The sequence below is a fragment of the Hydra vulgaris genome, chromosome 01 (assembly GCF_038396675.1).
Source record: "Hydra vulgaris chromosome 01, alternate assembly HydraT2T_AEP".
Lineage (NCBI taxonomy): Eukaryota > Metazoa > Cnidaria > Hydrozoa > Anthoathecata > Hydridae > Hydra > Hydra vulgaris.
This window is the reverse complement of record NC_088920.1, coordinates 37,398,646-37,419,415: the sequence shown is the minus strand read 5'-3', so window position 1 is coordinate 37,419,415 and position 20,770 is coordinate 37,398,646. Positions and strand designations below refer to the sequence as shown.

The 20,770-nt window shown below is 26.4% G+C and overlaps 1 protein-coding gene across 1 annotated transcript in view; it reads left to right on the top strand.

The window, feature by feature from the left end:
- LOC100206435 (ribosome biogenesis protein BMS1 homolog) overlaps nucleotides 1-20,558 on the top strand; it is a 45,794-nt gene extending 25,236 nt beyond the window's left edge. The window contains exons 13-24 of the mRNA XM_065788074.1: nucleotides 435-698; nucleotides 2,780-2,983; nucleotides 3,216-3,355; nucleotides 7,810-7,911; nucleotides 8,035-8,215; nucleotides 8,289-8,347; nucleotides 8,432-8,554; nucleotides 10,531-10,626; nucleotides 10,707-10,758; nucleotides 15,960-16,135; nucleotides 18,797-18,955; nucleotides 20,011-20,558. Of these exons, the coding sequence (XP_065644146.1) occupies nucleotides 435-698; nucleotides 2,780-2,983; nucleotides 3,216-3,355; nucleotides 7,810-7,911; nucleotides 8,035-8,215; nucleotides 8,289-8,347; nucleotides 8,432-8,554; nucleotides 10,531-10,626; nucleotides 10,707-10,758; nucleotides 15,960-16,135; nucleotides 18,797-18,955; nucleotides 20,011-20,232 (1,778 nt within the window). The 3' untranslated portion in view covers nucleotides 20,233-20,558. The remainder of the gene's footprint in view (nucleotides 1-434; nucleotides 699-2,779; nucleotides 2,984-3,215; nucleotides 3,356-7,809; nucleotides 7,912-8,034; nucleotides 8,216-8,288; nucleotides 8,348-8,431; nucleotides 8,555-10,530; nucleotides 10,627-10,706; nucleotides 10,759-15,959; nucleotides 16,136-18,796; nucleotides 18,956-20,010) is intronic.
- Nucleotides 20,559-20,770: the final 212 nt, after the last annotated feature.

The following is a 20,770-nucleotide window of genomic DNA, read 5'->3' as shown; positions in this document are numbered from 1 at the left end:
GTTTAAGTATCAAGCTCCTAAAGCATAGATATGTCTAAGAAAAATATTGTTGTAGATTAAGTATAAAAGAATTTTGAAAGGATTGTTTTAACTTTGAGTTTTATAAACAACTTGAGCTCAACAACAAACTTTCAAAGAATAATATTACAATCAGAAAAAATAAAAATTAAACTTTAGAACTATAAACCTTTACTCTGTGTAGATAATGATATATGTGTTTGAATTAACATCTGCAAAGAAATGGGATTAGTTTCATAAAATGGTCGTCATCATTATCATCATAATTATGATCATCATCATTATCATCATCGCATATTTATTCATCAATTGTTTACAATTATCAAATGTTACTTTAAAAAAGAAAGAATATGTAAAGTATATAACAATTACATAAAACAATGCTTTTCAGGGGGAAATTATTTTCTCTGTTTTAGTTTTAACTTCAAAAGAGAATGAGGTATCTGATGAAGAGAGTGATCTAGTTGCAGGAATTTTCGCGAAAAAAAATGCTAAGAAAATTGCTAACTCTATATTTCATTTGGAAGATTGTTCACAGGTGAAAAAAGAAAAAAATAATAACGACAATTCAGAAGACCTTATTGATAAAATTGGAGTGTTAATTAAAGATTGTTTTGTCACAGGAAAATGGTCTGCTGCAGAAGATGCTGAGCAGTTATTGAACTTAGAAGATGATGAAGGTAGTTTTTTGTTTGTTTGTTTTGTAAATAGTTTGACAATAAATACAGAAAAAAGAAAGTTTTAATTATTATACTGAGTTTAAAAATTTAATTTTCATCTTGAAATCTGTCTAGTTTAGCTCTTTTTTTATTATTATTATTTGCTTTTAAATTATGGTTTTTTAAATATTTGAGTTTAATTTCATCCACATTTATTGTGACTGAAAATTAGTGCATAACATCCTGGTTTATTTTGTTAAACCAAAATGTCTTGATCTATATTTATACTTACAAAATGTTATTAGAAATCTAAATACTTTTAATAATGACATTTTATAATTCAAGATTTTTCCTGAATTTTTTTTAAAATTAAACTAATAGTGTAGGGATTTTCTTACTTCACATAATGTATTTGTCTACATATCAATCCCATAGTGGCATATAATCCCATATGTTCTTAAGAAATTTTATCATTTCAGTGGAATGTTTGTCTGCAAATTGATCAAATTACTTGCACTAAATAAAGCTTAAAGGTTAAAAAAATAAATTTATTGATAGCCATACAACCTTATTCTATTATTTTTAAAATTTGAAAACTTCTTTATTATATAAATTTTTTTGATTTTTTGATTTATATGAATAATCTGATTCTAACAAAATAATAGAATTGACTTACTTCAAATTCATTCTAAAGATAAAAGGTCATTGGTGGCGATTTCTGCTAAAATTGTTATTTTTGAAACTGCTTCTCCAATGATTTGTTTTTTTCTTTACTTTTTATCTTTACTAGAAATTCGGACCTGTAAACTCTCGGTCTTGGTAAGTTCTACACCATTTCTATACTTATTCCTTACTTCAATATTTTTTCGTAAGTGGTAAAAAAACTATATATATATATATATATATATATACATATATATATATATATATATATATATATATATATATATATATATATATATATATATATTATTTTAAAGTTATGAATTAAAAAATAATATATAATATAATTAATTTTTTAATGCTTCGGTAGTCATTGCACGAAAGCTTTTCAGCGGTTCAGATATTAGTACCCAAAGCATTCTATTCAAGCATTCTAAATAATTTTAGAATACCCTCTTGAAATGTGTTGATTAATTACTAACGGTATAAAAAGTTTAAATAACATTTGGAATTAAATTTAAATATATATGGAATAATGAACTTACCATGACCTGTATAATATGGTCATAAGTCTATTCCACACCATTTCTGTACTTATTCTTTATATGGTTGTTTATTTGAATAATTTTTAGTAAATGATAAAAATTAAAAAATGTCAAATCTTGAGTTAACGATGTTTTGAGTTAACAATTAATGATCTTTGTTTTGAGTTAACGATGGTCAATACTTTATAGCTCATAGCTCCTTATTGTAAAATTGTAAACTTCTATATAAAAAAAAGAAAATGGGTACAGACTTATTTTTTTCTAATTATATTCCATTTAGGTTTTTAATTCGATTTTTTTCCAGACCATTCATAGTTTATTAGGACCTCGTTACTTAATTCGTTACTTAACTACCCTCACCTCATTAATTAATTTTGAAGAAATTTAAAGTTTTCACTTTAATGTTTATTAAACCCGCAGACTTGATTAATGCGACATATGCGCAAATAATTTCCACCATAGTTTTGTGTTTAATAGAAATAGGCTTTTTTAAATAATTAAATTTTTTACACATTAAAATAAAAGACTTTATAAAACATCAATTAAATGCTATAAATCATACTTAAAGAGATGTGGCAGCAATGCAATTTTCAAGTGAAAGTAAATTTGTAAAGCTTTATATAATTTTAACATTACAAAGTTTGAATTTTACACAAGTTAGATATTTACTTAGACTTTTGTTCACATTTTCTTATTAAAAAAGTTCTGTGACTCTTTCTGGGCATTAACTCGGATGTAATGGCTGCTGTGAGTATTGTGTCAAACACGCACAAATGAGTAACGGCAGCATTAAACTCAATATTAATATATTATAGGATTGATAGATTAAGAATGTGAAAAATTTATTTTTATTTCTTTATAATGATATTTTTTATTATTGAAATTATATTTTAGATGTTTATGGAGATTTTGAAGACTTAGAAACAGGTTTAGTTGTGAATAGTAAAACTGCTGAAAAAGATAAAGAAAGTGAAGGAGAAGACATTGAAAAAGAAGATAACAAAAATCAGACTGAAGAAAGCGAATCAACTGATAAACGAAAAGAAAAGAAAAAAAAACTGAAAGAAATGTTTAATGCAGATTATGATGAAGGAAAAGGTAATTTTTTTTGCTTGTGTTCAAAAATAATGCATCCATCATTTATTATGCACTTTTCGATGCTTATTGTAATTTTTTTTATGAAAACAATTTGTTTATTTTTGTGGTGAACAAAATATAAAAGTTTTCCAGTTTTTTTTTATAAAATTCTTGCTTTTAGGCCGCTAAAGGTGGTAATTTTTTATTTAAAAAGTTTGTAAGAAAATTTGGAAGTTTGTTTTTGTATTTTAAGGTCCTAATACTTATTATGATGATATAAAAAGCACAATGACAGATCAAGCAGAGCTAAATCGGAAAGAGTTTGAAAATTTCGATGATGAAGTTAGAGTTCAGTATGAAGGATTTAGAGCAGGTCTTTATGTACGAATAGAGGTACGTACTATTTTCAAAGTATGAAATTGTATGGTAAGTTTATTGTTCACTGTCAAAGTAAGGCAACGCATCAAATTCATGAAACTGTTATAAGTCCAAATTGAAATTTATTTTTTCCAACTTTATTAGATGTCATCTATTTCTAGAGTGCATACTATTTCCAACTAGTTAACTATCATCTATTTTTATATAGACTATTTTCAACATAGTAAACTATAAAGTTCAAATGAAAATATGTTTCCAAAGACATGTAATTGTTATTGTAGATTTAATTGTTATTATATGGAAAGGCAATAAAATGCTGTGCGTAAAATAATTTAAGCCACAAAAAATTTTTTAAATCCATAGCATTAAATAAAACAAAGCATAATAAAGTTTCAAAAATGATTTAATTATGTGAATTTTGTTTAACAAAAAATAAGTTTTAAATTCACTTACTGAATATTAATTTCTATAATTGAGTTTGCCATTCTTAAAAATACATAAAATGAGTGAATATGCGGTTGTATTATTTATTGAGCTGTTGCCTATAACTATGAACTAATTGAATTGTTATACATGCAACAAAACCTATGAAACTCCTCTTGTTATACATGCAACAAAACCTATGAACACTAAGAACTCCATTTCTTGATGGTATAATATTAATCCTTGTAAAAGAAAAGAAATTCTTTGTAAAAGCAAAATAAGAATGTTTTTAACTAATTTATTAATCTATAATTGCTAGCAGTAAAGTTTATTATGGTTACCTAATAACCATAGTTGCTAGCAGTAAGGTTTATCATGGATATCTATCAGCCATAATTGCTATCAGCAATTATGGCTGATATCTCAGAATTAGGAAAATAGAGATCGGCTATGATTTGCCGACCTTAATCTGTTAGTGGTGGGCATCAGGTCAGCATAAAAAAATTATTACAAAGATTTTACTATAAAACATAAAAATAAGGTTGGCAATTCTTTGCCGACCTTTAACACTTCTAGGTCGGCATTGCCGTATGCCCACCCTAAGTTTGAGGGCTGTATCAGTAAGGTTTATCATGATTATCTATTAGCCATAATTGCTAGCAGTAAGGGTATTATGGTTTACATGCCTCACCCTACAATTTTTCTTTGTAACTATCTGGCATATATGTTAAAAATTAACTACAAAAAAGATACACTTAATTTTAATTACAAATTTATTAAAAAAAAACTATATTCATTTAAAAGTCTATTATTGAAAGAATTTTTTGAACTTTAAATTTGTCAAAATAGTAAATCCTATCAGCATTGTTAATTATAAACACTTATTAAAAAAAGAGGATTTTTGGAATTTCTTACGTTATTTATTAAAAGAAGAGGAATTTTAGAATTTCTTACCTTATTTACTTATTAAAAGAACGGGAATATTAGAATTTTTTATGTTGTTTTGTAATAAATTTTAGTTGTCTAAGTAGTAGATATAAAAGAAAAAGCTTCTTTTTGGAATGTTTCATATCAAACTGTTTTTATAATTATTTTAAATTAGAATATAGCAGAAGGTTGACTTGACTAGTTGTAGGATGGTAATCCAACTAGAGCCTGCCAATACCTTAAATAAAGAAAAGAAAAATTTGTATTACTCTGTCTGACCAATTTTATAATACATGTTATATTTTATATCTAGGCCGAGCTGTCAAGCCCAAGTGAAATAAGATAAAAATTTAGGAAGATAGAAAGGATAAAAAAAGTTAAAGATATATTGAACAGATAACTCAAAAATAAAACTAATAACTTAGTAACAATATAAAATTAAAAAAAAAAAAAGATAATAAATGTGGATTAAAGCAATCCACAAGATAAAATAGCTAAATATGCATATATATATATATATATATATATATATATATATATATATATGCATATATATATGCATATGTATATATATATATGCATATATATGTGGGCAATTTCATGGCGGAAAATGAAAAAGTAGTCAAGTTTTATTCTCTTTTTCGTCAACTTTTAGCAAATGAATATTGATGTAGACACATGAAAGTTTATTTAAAATATACCTTTAGTACTAAAATTAATTTATTTAAGTCATTTTATGCTTCCGAAAGCTACGGTTTTTCTCATTGTCGCATGATAAAAAAAGTTTTATTGAAAAATGTTATTTTAACCATGAATTTATTTGAATAATCGGAATTAATTTAGCGTGAAAATGGAGCAAACATGTTCAAATTGTTGTCGGTCAGATTTTATACTTTACAAAATATGTATTTCAAGAAAAAAACGAAAGAACTATTGCAATTTTCTTGTAACCTAAGTTAACAAAAACATGATAAAGTTTTATTTTTTCTAATATTTAGTTAAAAAATTTTTTTTTATAATATATGGGAAAGAATATTAAATGTTACATTTTTGCATTTAAAGTTTTGAATAACCATGCTTCAGGCCTTGTTACGAGATTTCGCTGCGTAACAAAATGCGAGCTGCGTAACGCTTCTTAACAAGGTTAAAGCACATTTTTATTTTATTTGTGTCAAGTTAAAATTACTAAAGTACACATGCATTTACTAAAGTACTGGCGCTTTTTCGTTAACAAAATGAATTACATCATTAAGTAATTCTTATTTCGTCGCATTCGTTTGACAAGGATCTAATTAAAACTTTTTATATTCTGAGAATTTAGAAAAAAAATCTCTCTTTTTTTAATGTTAATTAAAATTATTTATATTATTGTCTTTCTATTTTTTATATATATATTTGTTTTGGTTGACATATAAATGTACATAAATTAAAATAACAATTATATAAATATTTTTATTTAGACATTAAACAAAAAGATTTGTTTGCTATTCTCCTAATATAAAAAAAATCAGTTAGAACCTTTTTTTATTTTTGTTTTAGTAAAACAAATTGTTTGTAAATGCAGTTAATGGGGTCATCCATGAAGCACGTCACTATATATTTGTCAATTCTTAACCCCTTCTATCCTGACACAAACGATCACATATACCTGAACTAAACTGTGATAGCAGTTTTTACATCCCTCCTAAACTGTGATAGCAGTTTTACATCAAAAATATTTTAAAAGATTTAAATGTAAATACTTTGCAGCATTTTAAAAATTTAACTTAATGAAAATAAGGCAATGCACATTAATGTAAGAAGTGTAAGTAAAAACTTCGACAAACCAATGATTTTCTTATTTAAATGACTCAAATAAGTATTTAAAAAGTTGTAATACTAAAATAATTTTTCAAAGTTGCTCTTGGTCTTGCGGAAAAACTGTTTTCGATAACTTTCATAACTTTGAAAACTTTTATAAACGTTATGAAAATCACTAAGGAACAGTTTCACCAGTTTTTTAAAATTTCCTTTGCTAATTATTTTTAATGAATGAGTTCAATACTTTTACAATTCTTTTGTTACATAACTCTAAAGCTTAATAATAGATATAAAAAATCCACGATAATAATCACTTAAGTGATTATCATCGTGTAACATAAATGATGTAACGTAAGTCATGTAACAAAAGTCGAATAGTAGTATCAAAAAAACTAGTTTGTTTTCTTTAGCTGATCACCTCTGATAATTTTTTATATATTTTTTAAATTCGTATAGAATTCTCAACATCTTGTTGAAAGTTTCTAATGCAAACCGCTTTACTGATTTGCAAAAATCTGAATAAAAGTTAAAGCAATTTTTTCACCTTGTTTTCCATGTAACGTTAAGTGGCATTTTCAGTAATAAGTTTGCCCTCTTTTGGCCAGGCTCAAAATTTTTTAGCTTTTTTAATTTTTTAAATTTTTTTTTTTATTTTTTTTATTTTTTTTTTATTTTTTAGACTAACAGCCATAAAAAATAACTAGAAGTTTAATTTACACTTTAAATATTTGATAAACTAAATATAAGCAAATATAAATATAAAAAGAATATGTAAAACATATCTATCCATATTTACATAAGCACGTATAGAGAAAAAAGAAAAAATGATCTACATTGCCTGTAGCCTACATCATATCAGTCATTTTTGCAATAAAACAGATCTCACTACAGAAAAGCCAAACACCAGCACCCCCTCCCACAAATTTAAGCAACACCAAAAATTTATACAAATACTGTCAACTGCTTTCTTGATCTTGAACTCTTTTCTTTGCTCTTCTGTTAACTAGTTTCTGAGCTTAGTTTTTGAATTTGTTTTTTAATTAAAAAATATATATATGTGAAAAAATATATCAGTATATTGAATGTTTTTTTAAAAATCATTTGAATTACAATGGGCAGGTTTTTTAAACTTATTAATTTGAAAGCAATTTGAGAGTTCAGTTTCAACTTTTTAAAAATCTACACTGTTTTATCAATTTTATTTACTAATGTATGCTAAGCATACTTTTATAGAAAACTGCTCAAATAATACAAGTGCATCATTTTATGTATTTTTAAGAATGAAAAATTTATTAATATGTATTTAGATGTGTTTTTAGATTTCAGGTATCCCTAGTGAGTTTATAACTAACTTTGATCCAAATTACCCACTCATTGTTGGTGGACTTCTTTCTGGTGAAGATAACATTGGTTACATACAGGTATGTATGTTTTTTGCAAGTTTCAAAACACAATTATAGATTGTTTTCAATAAATGTAATTTATGATATTGATCATGATGATGATGATTTTGATGACAATGATGATATTTTTACGATTTTAAGACTCGCTTTAAGAAACATCGATGGCATGATAGAATATTAAAAAATAGAGATCCTATAATTGTGTCTCTTGGTTGGAGGCGTTTTCAGACTATCCCTCTTTACTCAATGCAAGATCATAATGGACGCCTGCGTTCACTAAAATATACTCCTGAGCACTTACATTGTATTGCTACAATGTATGGTATGTGTAAATTAATCATTTATTTTGCAACAGCATTTAACTGTTTAAATGTTGATTTTTATATTTTCCTTAGGTCCTGTTACTCCTCCAAGCACTGGAATGCTAGCAATTCAGACATTGTCAGATAGGACAGTAAGCTTGTTAATTTTTTATTTAAAGCTTTTTTTTTAATGATTTTTTTACATTAGAGTTTCTTTTCCTAATATTTTTATTTAGACAAAATTTAGAATTGTTGCTACTGGTGTTGTTATAGACCTTGATAAATCAATTCAAGTAGTGAAAAAACTCAAACTGGTTGGAACACCTTTAAAGATCTACAAAAATACAGCATTTATCAAGGTTAGTGCAATGAGTTGACTTGTGTAATGCAGATTATTTAATTGGCTAGTGTAAGACTGTGACATTGCAATGTAGACAACATAAGGAGTACAATTGTATGACTTTGTGACTTTGTAAAGTTGACTTTGATATTTCTTTGTAATGCAATGATTTTATTATAATTTTGTGATTATTTAATTTTTTGTGATGACAACATGACTTGCTGCCATTTGGTGTATGAAAGTGTGTCAATGCTATCTTAACTATCTTAACTTAACATTAATTAAAGCTATAGTAATTTGCATTAATTAAAGCTATAGTAACTTGTGTTAATTACTGACAACTTGTGTGAAGTTACAGACAAGTTGTGTAAACTTAACAAAAATTAAGTTTATTACAAGAAGCATTAATCATGTTTTTATTAGAGATGAGGGAAATTTAAACCAAGTTTAATAAAAAAAAATTGAAAGTAAAAATAAATAAAAAAATCACATATAAAATTATTATTTTTAAACGGTTTGAGTTAAAGGTCTTCATTTTCTTTAAATTATAAAAATCTTGGTGATTACAAAAAATTTAATAAAAATCAACATGTAAATATGATTAAAAAGTTTAATCGTTTATTATTGTAATAAGAAACTAAAAGATATCATGATCATTTTAGTAACCTTCTGCACTTGTTTTTAAACAACCTTTTTTCTGCACTTGCACTGCTTCTCATCTATTTCACCAGTATACACAATCCTGAGCATTTTCTTTATTTTAAGTTTTTTCATGTTATCTGTAAAATAATAACTTTTAACCTATTTTACTGAAACTGTTATCTTTCTACATTTTGATATCCAATCATCTGTGTCTTTATATTCTACATGCTCAAACCACCCTAATCTTTTTTAGATATATCTTTTTTTTAGAGTCATACCCCGATTGATCTGATCATCATAATCTCTGTTTTTTCAAAACACTAGATATCATCAACCTTTATTTCCATGTGCCACTGCTATACATCACTCATCATACAGCACTCTAAGCATATGTTGTGTATATCTTCTTTTGTATTTTAATGATACACCTCTTGCTGTAAAAAGTCAAAAACTCTGAATCTAAGACACACCTCTTGCTTTTGATACATTTTTTGACCTACCAGCTGATCCGACTGTCTCTCCAAAAATTATTTCAATTTAGTTTATCTCTTTTTATATTCAAGAAAAGTATGTTTTATTTTCAAAACCAACAGTATTAAGAGCACCTTGCTCATTACACTACATTTACTGTAAACCAGTTGCTTGAACTGTAGAAAACTGTAGAAACAAATAATTTTGGCAAAACTTTTTTATTACACACTTCACACGACCATTTTTTCTAATTAAAAAAATTAAATCCGATTGAGATAAGTAAATGGTATAAATTTATTTAGAGTTTTAAAAATTGCCACAGGCAAAAAATAATTTCATATTTTTGCTACAAAAAACTTTTTTCCCTTTACAAAATCTGTTTTTGGCTGTAGTATATGTAATTCCGAGGGTTGAGTATATGTAAACTTTATCATTGAAATATGATCATATTTTACAATAAAGCACAAGTGCTTTATTTTTTCTGAACATTTATTAACTGACTTTTTATGAAAAAGTGGAAAGATCACTGGGTTTGACAAATGGTGAAGATCCCTAGGTGCAACAAATAAGTTGCACCCCTAGTGTAACAATTAGTAACAAATTTAATTAATATTTTAATAATGTTTTGAAAACTACTTTGAAGATTTAATTTACGAAATAAAACAGTTGCTTGCTTTTGAAAGTTTTATAGGTTTATTATTTCCTTACTTTTTATTGGGTATGTTTATTTTATACTTTTAACATAGGAAATATTTAGTTCCTTACTTTTTATAGGATATGTTTAATTCGTTACATTTTATAGGATATCATTATTTTATACTTTTTATAGGATATCTTTATTTTATACTTTTTATAGGATGTTTAATTCCTTACTTTATTTAGGGCATGTTTAATTCTGTGCTTGAAGTAGCAAAATTCGAAGGTGCTTCCATTCGTACCGTTAGTGGAATTAGGGGTCAAGTGAAAAAAGCACTTAAAGTACAGTTTTTAAAGTAATGTTAATAGTTTTTGTATTTTTTGACAATAATTCTTCTGTTTTACAAATGAATATTTTATAGGCCCCCCCTGGTGCTTTTCGAGCAACATTTGAAGACAAGATATTGACTAGTGGTAAAATATTTTTATTTAAAATCATAATTACCTTTTTATTATGACAACGCTATAACGTATATTTAAAGTTTCTTGAAATTTTATTTTGCCTTTAATAGACCATGGGCCATAATATAAAAAGATGCTTTAAAATTAACTTTCGTGTTGCAGTTGTGAGATCTAAAAAATTCCAATGTAAATGAGCGTTTTATGTTGTGAAGGTTCTAAATAACAAAATTTATTAATTCAAAACCCTGCAGTTCTTGACTTATCAAGCTTCGAAAAACCATTAAAATGATCTAAAGATTTTTTTTTTCTGTTATTTGCATTTACTATGAAAAAAATTATTATTTTTTTCCACAATGTAATTGTATTTTTAATTTCAAATGGTTTAAAAACAAAACAAAAATTTTTATAAGCATTAACAAAGGTATCGCATTAACGTGTTGTTATCATGTAAAAAATATCAACTTTATAGATTTATAATTTGTTCAGACACTAAAACAACTTTTTACAATCTGATTCTCTTTTAAAAAGCATTTTTAGTTATTTCTAAATATTAAATCTAAAAGCTATTAGTTAAAAAAACTTGGTTTATTGCAATATAAGTTGTTCTAATAAGCCTTCTTCGTATTTGTCATAATCATTAACACCATCATCATAAACATCATTGTTAGCAGCAGAATCGGTGTTCTTCTTAGTTTAGTTACATAGATCTGAACACTTTAAAGTCAATTTTATGTACAAGCAACATTTAGTTTCACAACCAATTGTATAATTACACTTTACGAAGTTTGGTACTTTTTTAGCGCTAGTCAGGGTTAATGCAAAATTCATAAACCATTCAACGATTCATGCTTCACTAACCAACCTAAATTATGCATATGGTTAGTTGCATTTTGTTCATTATTTCTTTGCTCAGCAGCTTAACAATGTAATCGTGCATCTTTTGTTTCTGCCAGACTTAGATGTTGCACTGACCATTATTATAGCATCTTAAAGAAGTTTTATTTTAAAACAATATATTATTAATGAAAATAATAAACAAATTATGCAGCTATTATAACAAATTATGCAGTTTAGTACTGCCCATATTCCAAGTCACTACTTTTTATTTTAACTACCTAATAACTCTTATCCTCCCATTTCACATGGTAACACAAAATATTCAAAACTAAATTTATATTTTGATCAACTATAGAAACACTTTACTTACATAAAACAAATCTTCTTAAAAAAAAGGAACTAAATAACATTTTATGGCTTCTTAAATTATAACTAAAACATTACTCAGCCAACAATTATATAGGTACCGTTTGGGTTGTTAACTGAAACCCATATAGGATGCCTTCCGGGATGCTGTCCAATTTTGATAGTGGTTACTATCTTAGGCTCATATGGATTAGCCTGCCGGATATTCTGTATGGGTCGCAATGAAATACTGTAATTTAAAACTGTAAGTTAATAACCAACCAATAACACCAAATATAATAACCAACCAATAACAGCTGTTAATTGTTTGTATGAATGGAGTTGTACTTGGCAACTCCAAATAGTAACTGAAAAATTCTTTGTCTGTACAATTGCTAACCAGAGTCAAAACATAACCCATTGTGTTTATATCATAAATAACCATGAACGTGCTCATGTTAACTGTATAAGAGATTTTGAAGTTACCATTGATAGAAACCTTAAATTTAATCATCATATCATTTTTATTGTACATAAAGCTATGTCAAGAGCCTACCTTATTCTAAAATCTTTTTATTCATAAGATAGATCGCTGATGGTTAAAGCCTACTGTACTTATGTACAACCTATGCTTGCATATTACTCTTCAGTATGGTCACCTTATACTATGCCTAGTTAATAAAACTGAGAAAGTGCAATGTTTCTTTACTAAAAGAATTGCTGGTCTGTGGTCAGTTTTCTATGATAAGTGTCTAGCCGAACTAAAGCTCAATACGTTAGAATATCGTCGAATGTTTAAGGATTTAGTTTTATGCTTCAAAATTTATAATGGTAAACTGGACACTGACCTATCAAATGTTCTTATTCTCAATTCTTACTTGGGTAATTGTGGTCATAACTTTAAACTGTACAAACTGCATTGTAATTTAAACAGCACCAAGTGTTTCCTTTTCTAATCAATTTGTTAATGTATGGAATAGTTTACCGGAGAATGCGGTGTCTGCATCATGTCTCGGTGTTTAAGAACCGTCTCACTGTACTGCTTTGTTCTACTTGATACAATTTTGTTCAAACTTATTCAATCAATTGATACAATTTAACATTTCAGTTGAAAATTTTGAATGTATACTCCAGCATTAGAAGCCTTTGGGTCCTTCTGTTGTTTTCAAATAAATAAATAGTATTTTTGATTATCCATAAACAAAGTGTCAGCCAAGGGCAACAAACCGTTCTGTACTGTTCATGTAAGTGGAACCATTGGTGTGTTAAATAAGTTTTCAAAAAAAAATTGAAAATTTCTGCATAAAAACAACTAAATAGCTTTCTCTTGCAGAGGAAGAGAAGACTGTTGCGGAGAATTCTCTCAATTTTGTTGGATATTTGATAAAGTCAACTGTTTTACACAATAACAGCAGTTTAATACAAAATATCTTATCCTTAATACTCTAATAGTAGTATTTTTTTACGTGAAACAATAGCAAATTAATAACTTAATTACATATGGTAGAAAATTTTTTTAATAGTTAACATTAAAATTTGATACATCCTAAAACGGATTTTCGATGCCTGATAGATCAAAAATAGCAACAGGTACACTATTAAAAATTATAGTAAAGAATGAAGACAATGAATGATGATAATGAATGCACAACCAAACAATAAACTATTTGAAAGAACAAGACTGAGTGCTTTTTTTAATAACTTGGATTAAAAGCTATGAAACTGAGCAATACAGTTAGATGGCCTGTGGTCTATAAAGGTTAAATTTACAAAGTGTTCAAATAAGATAAATGCTCCATTATAAAAAAAAGGAAAGAATTTTTTACTACTGAAAAAAGATTTAATTTGTTGAATGTTTTTTTAAATAAAATATTTGATTTATTAGATGAGTTTTTGACTTTTTTATTAACTTAGTGTTTTTGTATAAAATAAGTTCTTAATAATTAAAAAATTAAAAAAGCAGACTGAAATCTGAGTTGTTTCAAAAGTGCTATGTTTATATGCTCTATTGTGTCATACAATAGAGCATATAAACATAGCACTCTGCTCAAAATATGCTCTATTATATCATGCAATTTTAAACTATTCAACATTTTGTCGATCAAATTATGCTTAGGGTAATTGAGGCAAGTTAGTTTTTATAAAAGTTATATTATACTTTTTCTGTAAAGTTTTTCAATGTTTAATTTTTGTTTGTAAGTTTTAAAAGTAAGCAGCAAAAAATGTTGTTATGGAGAAAATTTTAAATGTAAAATTTATCACTAAGGTTGTTTTGTTTACACAATTTATTGAAGCTGACAAAACAATTAAACAGTAATGCATTTAGGTAAAAAAGGGAACTATCTATTTGCTTCTGAAAAGTTTAAAAATTGTTCTGATAAGCATAAAAATTTAAGCATCTAATAGAAGAATAGTTAAAGAAAAATGTATACCTATTCACAAACATCAAAAGGCATTATGAAGTAAAAAATACTTACATCACAGAGCTGTGTGGTTAAAAACAAGGAATATCTTTTATAAAACTAGTTGATAAGATGAACCAAAAAAAGGGCACAAGAATATTATAAAAAAAACTTTATCAATAATGAGTTTCCAGAGTTAAATGTTAACCAGTTGTTGAGTTACCTGATATTGACACAGATTTATTTCTGCTCAAAAAGTATAAAAATTAACAAACTTTCAAAAATTAACATTTTAAAGCGATGATGTAACCTTATACGCGTTATGTCCCAAACTAAATATAAGAATTTTTATTAAAACAACTGTTTGGGCAAGATGAATTTAAAAGTAATAAATAAACAAAGTTACGCTAAGTTTTTCTCTTTGGATAATCAGACTAATATCAGATAAGTTGTTAAATTTTCTTTTATCTTGTGAATTTATTTGTCAATAAGTAATATTTTATGAAATTTAATTGTTAAATCTTTTATTTAGCTTGATATACAATTCACTAGCTAAATTAAAAATGTTGGTGTTATAGTTGGAAACTTAAATTAAGGATTTAAGTTCTAAAAACGAGGATTTCAAAACGCGATATAACTTATTAAATTCTCATTTAGAAAAAGTAAATAGTAGACTAAAACAGGAGCGGGAATGTTACAACTTTTTAAAAACTTTAATTACTGTTTTAGGTTGTTTATAAAAACTTGAAAACAATGATAGTTGATTTTTTTGAATATAGTTAAAGATTATTTTTTATCAGCTGGTGTGTTTAATGTGATTTAAGCAGTTATGGAGTAATGGAATAGGACAGTGCTTTTTTAATAAAAGCACCAGACTACAATTAAACAGATTTTGCAATATTGGCAAGACAAATAAAGACATCTATTACAGAGTTACAAGTTCAAAGTTTTTTTTCTGAAGATTGAAGCACCACAAAAGGTCTATAGCTTTTTTTCTGAAGAATGAAGAACCATAAAAGATCTATGCACTCTTATTTAAAGATATCCTATTGTTGTTACATTCTAAGATAAATATAATCTTTTGTGTAGGTTCTTGCAAATGTAAAATTAGAGTTGACAGCTTTCAAGAGTTGCATTAAAGTGATAAACTTAAAATTATTATAAGTATGTCTTAAGTACAAATTAGGCACAACCTCTAGGTGGTCTTTTACCACTGCTGATTTAATGATGCCTAATGATGGTTATGACTCATAACAAATAGCAAAGGTAAAAGGAAGTATTTACAGTCTCTCTCATAAAACATTACAGCTAAAATAGCTTTAAAATGTGATCTTGTTTTCTCTTAAACCATAAGATATTTGATACTTAAAAGCTTGTTTACTATGCTTATTACTAGTTTTTAAGGTTATTAAATTTTTTTACATTTAATTTTTAAATATTCAATCCAGTAAGAATTGTTTTTCTGACAGTTAAAAGTGTGAACAAAATTGTTTTGTAATAACATATAACTTGTAAATTTTGTTGTTGTTTTAATAATTGGGTTCTAACAATGTTTAATAAATTTTGATATTTATCATTACAGTTTAATTACTTATTTTATTTAATAGTTTGGTTATTTATTTTTAATAGACATTGTTTTTTGTCGAACATGGTATCCTTTATCTTGTCCGAAGCTATATCATCCTGTTCAATCATTGCTACTTCCAAAAGAAAAAAGACAGAACTGGCAAGGAATGCGCACTGTTGGACAGTTACGCCACGATCTTGGTTTAAAAATCACACAAAATGCTGACTCTTTATATAAGGTTTGAATTTTATTATACAGGTATTGTTGTGCAATGTGTTTACTGCTTTTATATTTATTAATAGCTTTTATTGGTTACACCCTTAGCTTTTTAAAACTTCAATTATTAATATTAATTTTTTCCAAAAACTTACTAAAAATACTTAAACTTTTTTTTTTTTAAAAATTTATTTTTAGTAAAATTAAAAAAATTTTGTTTATTTAAAAATTGAAAACCTTTAATTTTGCACTTTTATCTCCTTTGTAAAATGTGCCCGGAGGAAACAAAGACCATTTAAAGTGTCATTCTCCAGAGATGATCATAACTTTGTCACAATGTTGCCATATGCCAAAAGTCTACATACCGATTCAACACTCATTGGCTTCATTGTTTTTAGATTTCTTATTGTTTAAAATTGCCATGTCTTTCAATTTTTTGCTTTTCTTTCAATGATAAGTATGCAAGTATGCTTACAGATTGATCTTTAGTAAAAGGTAGTCAATCTAGAAAAAACTGTAGACAACTACTTTTCAATTTGATTTTTGAAGAAATCAGTGATCAGAGGTTTAGGTTTTTTTGAACCAATAAAACAAAACCAATGTGGGTGCTGCATACTGTTACTATTTTCTATTTAGCAAGTCAACTTCATGGTTTGTTCTTTGATGAGTATAAATGTCAGTGGTTACCCTTAAATTACCCTGACCGAGGTAGAGCTTTTGCCTGATCCAATTCTAGTACTCATAACTGATGGCCCTAACATAATGGGGCCATCAGGGTGCCAACATAATGGTTTCATTATGTTATTCATGGTGGCACCTTTGCCCTCTAAGGAAATAATTTATAAGCAAAGATAAAGTAATTTATCTAATTAAATCTAAGGTAAAGATAAAGTAATATAGAGTGACTATTGACTAGACATAACATATTATTTGTTCAGAATTCAAACGTATAAAGTGTAATATATTAAACATAATTATAGTTACTTATATAACTTTATATGACAAACCTTTTGTAATATACAGCATAAATTATGCTTTATCTATTATCTAGAGACATAATTGAGAATCTCAATTATGAATATAACATTCCAAATAATTCCTTATCTATTATCTAAAGACATAATTGAGAGTCTCAATTAAAGTTTAAAACTAGTGTTTAAAATAACAAATGTCTCATTTTGAGTCATTTATGATGCACATTTAAGTTAATGTCTTGTTTTTTTACTGAGATAAACTTATCAATGTCAGGCTAAATTTCCATTTATTTTGAAGTTTTTTTTAAGAAAAAAAAGAACTGGTATTAAAATGAATATAGTTCACCGTCTTGATCATGTCTAAACTCATTTGAAACACTTCTTCGAATTTGCACTCTGGTATTTGGATTGACCATTTCAAGAGAAGAAAAGAAAAGTTTTTCTTGGTTAAAGTATTAAAAACAAGATTATGAATTAATTTAAAGACATTAAGTCATTTGATATCCTTAAGCATACAAGATTATGAATGGTTTGAAGACTTAAGGAATTTGGTATCCCTAAGCATACAATATTATGGATGGTCCTTAAAGAGTTTGGTATTCCTAACCATAGCATGTGTCATTATTTTTTATTTTTACTGATTAAAAAAATATTTGAAAGCACATAGCAGCTAAATTTAAATAAAGCTATTAATTTTAATGTTTTTCCATTAACTGTAAACTTATTCCATTAACTGTTGACTAAACAAATTAATTTGAAAATGAACCTCTAAAAAAATTCAAACATTAAAACCTAAAACATGCTTGAATTGGTCTAATTATCTTATTTTATCTTTTTTTTTTGTGTGCTTGTTTTATGATATTTTGGTGTTTTTATGTTATTAATTTTTTAAATTGAACACTGTAAGTGTAATAATCTTGTTAATATTTTTTACTAAAAGTTGTCCTTAGTTTGTGCTTAATTAGTTATCCTTATCCAATAGTTATCTCTTTTTTATAAGTTAAATGAGTTTTCGAAATGTTTTGTTAATTATTTATGTTTATAAACTTTAAAAAACAAACTATTACATGATCTTGCTCTTAAACATGCAGCATATAGTTGGTCATGCAAGATGCAATGTTTTTTTGAGACGAATTTGACTTTGACTCTAATTTATGGTCATTAAGTATACTAGTCTAACTGAATACTAATAAAGTTTATTAAGTATTAAGTATACTAGTCTAATTGAAATAAATCCATATACATAAGAATATGTTTGTTACTTGTACATATTTAAATATACATGCGTAAGTTAAAATAAAATATATAGAAAGCTATAAATAAAAAAATAAAACTATAAATAAATGTTATAAAACATTCTTTCGTTTATAATAAACAAATAAATTGCATAGTATAACAAGTTATAGCTTTAAACTTATATCTTATGGAATCTTAAAGCCAAAAATCTAGAATCTTAAATCTTTATTAATCTACTCAACAAAATATCATTTTAATGAGTAGATTAAGTTTTAAGATTCTGTGATCGTTCACTATTTTTATTTAGATATTTTGAGTTAAGACATCTTTAAATGAAAAACTTTTTTATTTTTTATTTCAAAGTGACCTAAATATGATTTAAAAAAGCCAATAATAATTTCGTGTGTTGTCTACACAGTTGTATCCAAATTTTTTTCTGTTTTTCAATTTCAATTTTATCTTGTGTATTGTAGCCTATTGAACGTCAAGATCGTAAATTCAATCCATTAGTAGTCCCAAAAAAGCTACAAAAAGATTTACCCTTTAAAACAAAACCGAAAAATCAAGTAAAAAGAAAACAAAAAACTTATGAAACAAAAAGAGCAGTTGTACTGGAACCAGACGAGAAAAAGGTAAATCGTTTTTCTATTTAAATCTTTTGAATTAGCAATCTTGGTTATTTTTCTTTGTTGATATTTTCTTGGTAATTTTACTTGTCATTTTTTCTGTGTGATGTTAGTTTTATTACAGTAGTTTTTAATACTAAAAAGTGAAACTTATTTTTTTTATAACAACAATATTGTTGTTATAAAAAAAGTAAGTTTCTAAATTGTTATATATATTGTAAATAATAATAATTATTACTATAATATTATACGGAAATGGGTGTCATAATAGGTATGACACCATGACATACATTTGTGGTGAAACCTATAATGTCGTCTACTGTCATAAAGTTACTACAACTCCTCAGATAATATTAATCTAATTTTAGAAAGTTTTTTTTATATATAAATATACTTTATAAATATTTTCTAGCTTATAAACTATTAAAAGTACATCAACTGGTAGATTTTCTTTTACAATATTTCTTTGTGATTCGGCATCCATAAAGTACACAAGTATAGGAGAAATATTTTACTTAAAAACGTTAAAGAGCGTACAATGAGGGGAAGTGTTTAAGAAAGCGAGCAGTTCGCTTTGACAATCTTGCTTATGAATTTTTCTTTTCTTTTTTTGACAAAAAGCAATCTATTTTTAGAGTGTACTTAAGTCGTTTGGCTACACCAAAGCAAAAGTGATTTGATTTGGTTAATCGAAACGTTTGAACCTGAAAAATTATTTAATTTATTTTAAATATTAAGCAATAGAAGTAAATAACATAAACGCGAGCCTTCTTGACTACTGTTTGTGTGACTTAAAGTTGCATAACAAGTCTAAAGTTACCTCAGGAAAAATTTGATCACGTAAATGCTAGTTTGTCTAATCAGCCAAAATCTTTACAGGAGGGTCTCAATTTAAATGATAAATGATGCGTACGCAGTGGAGAAAGGGGTCATTTAAAACTCAGAGCTGCTAAGAAAGGGGGGAGGGGGTCTTGCATATGTAGTTATGGATGCTTCTAGATTTTTTTTATTTTACTTTTTACTTTTTTGTTCTAAAGATTTTCCTTTTAATTTGTAAATAGGTCGTACGTCTGATGAAGGGCATATTTGCTGCCAATAAAGAAAAACGTGAAAAAGAGAAGAATAAGAGACGCGAGCAGCATAAAAAGTTCATCGATAAAATCGAAAAGTTGGAAGCTCAACGAGATAAGAAAATTAAAGAACATAAAAAGAAAGTTTTTAGGGTGCTAGGTCAAGAGGAAAAACGTAAGCAAAAATTAGCATCTCGCGGAAAAAAAGTCTAACTGATTTTTAAAAACGCTATTTTTCGCACATTAGTTGAAAGCCATTATTTTTATGGCTAATAGACTTTTTAAAAAAGAAGGAAAAACACGTAAGTTCCCTTGAACAAGTATTTGCGCTAATATTACAGCCTAACACTAATTTGGTTTAGTCAAAATTAAAATTACAGGATAGTATCCTTTAGTATCTGTGAGAAATTATACTTTAAAAATTATCCAATTAGCTATTTAATTGTATACTTTATAATGTATATACATTTTACCAACCACACACGACAAAATTGAAACTGTTTTGTGTATACTCCGAATAGAACAGTTTTGTAGATTTCCGTTCAATTTTTTTCTTTTCCATTTGATCGATTATTTATTTATTAAATTGGCTATTTTTTTTATCATTATTAATGAAAACTATTTCTAAAACTATATTTACAACTCTTTTAAAAATTTCGCGCATTTTTGTTTAGTAATCAAATAATTTTTATTTTAGTTGAGGTAAACCAGATTTTTGGTTGACCGCATTTTGCAACGGGTATTTCTTTAT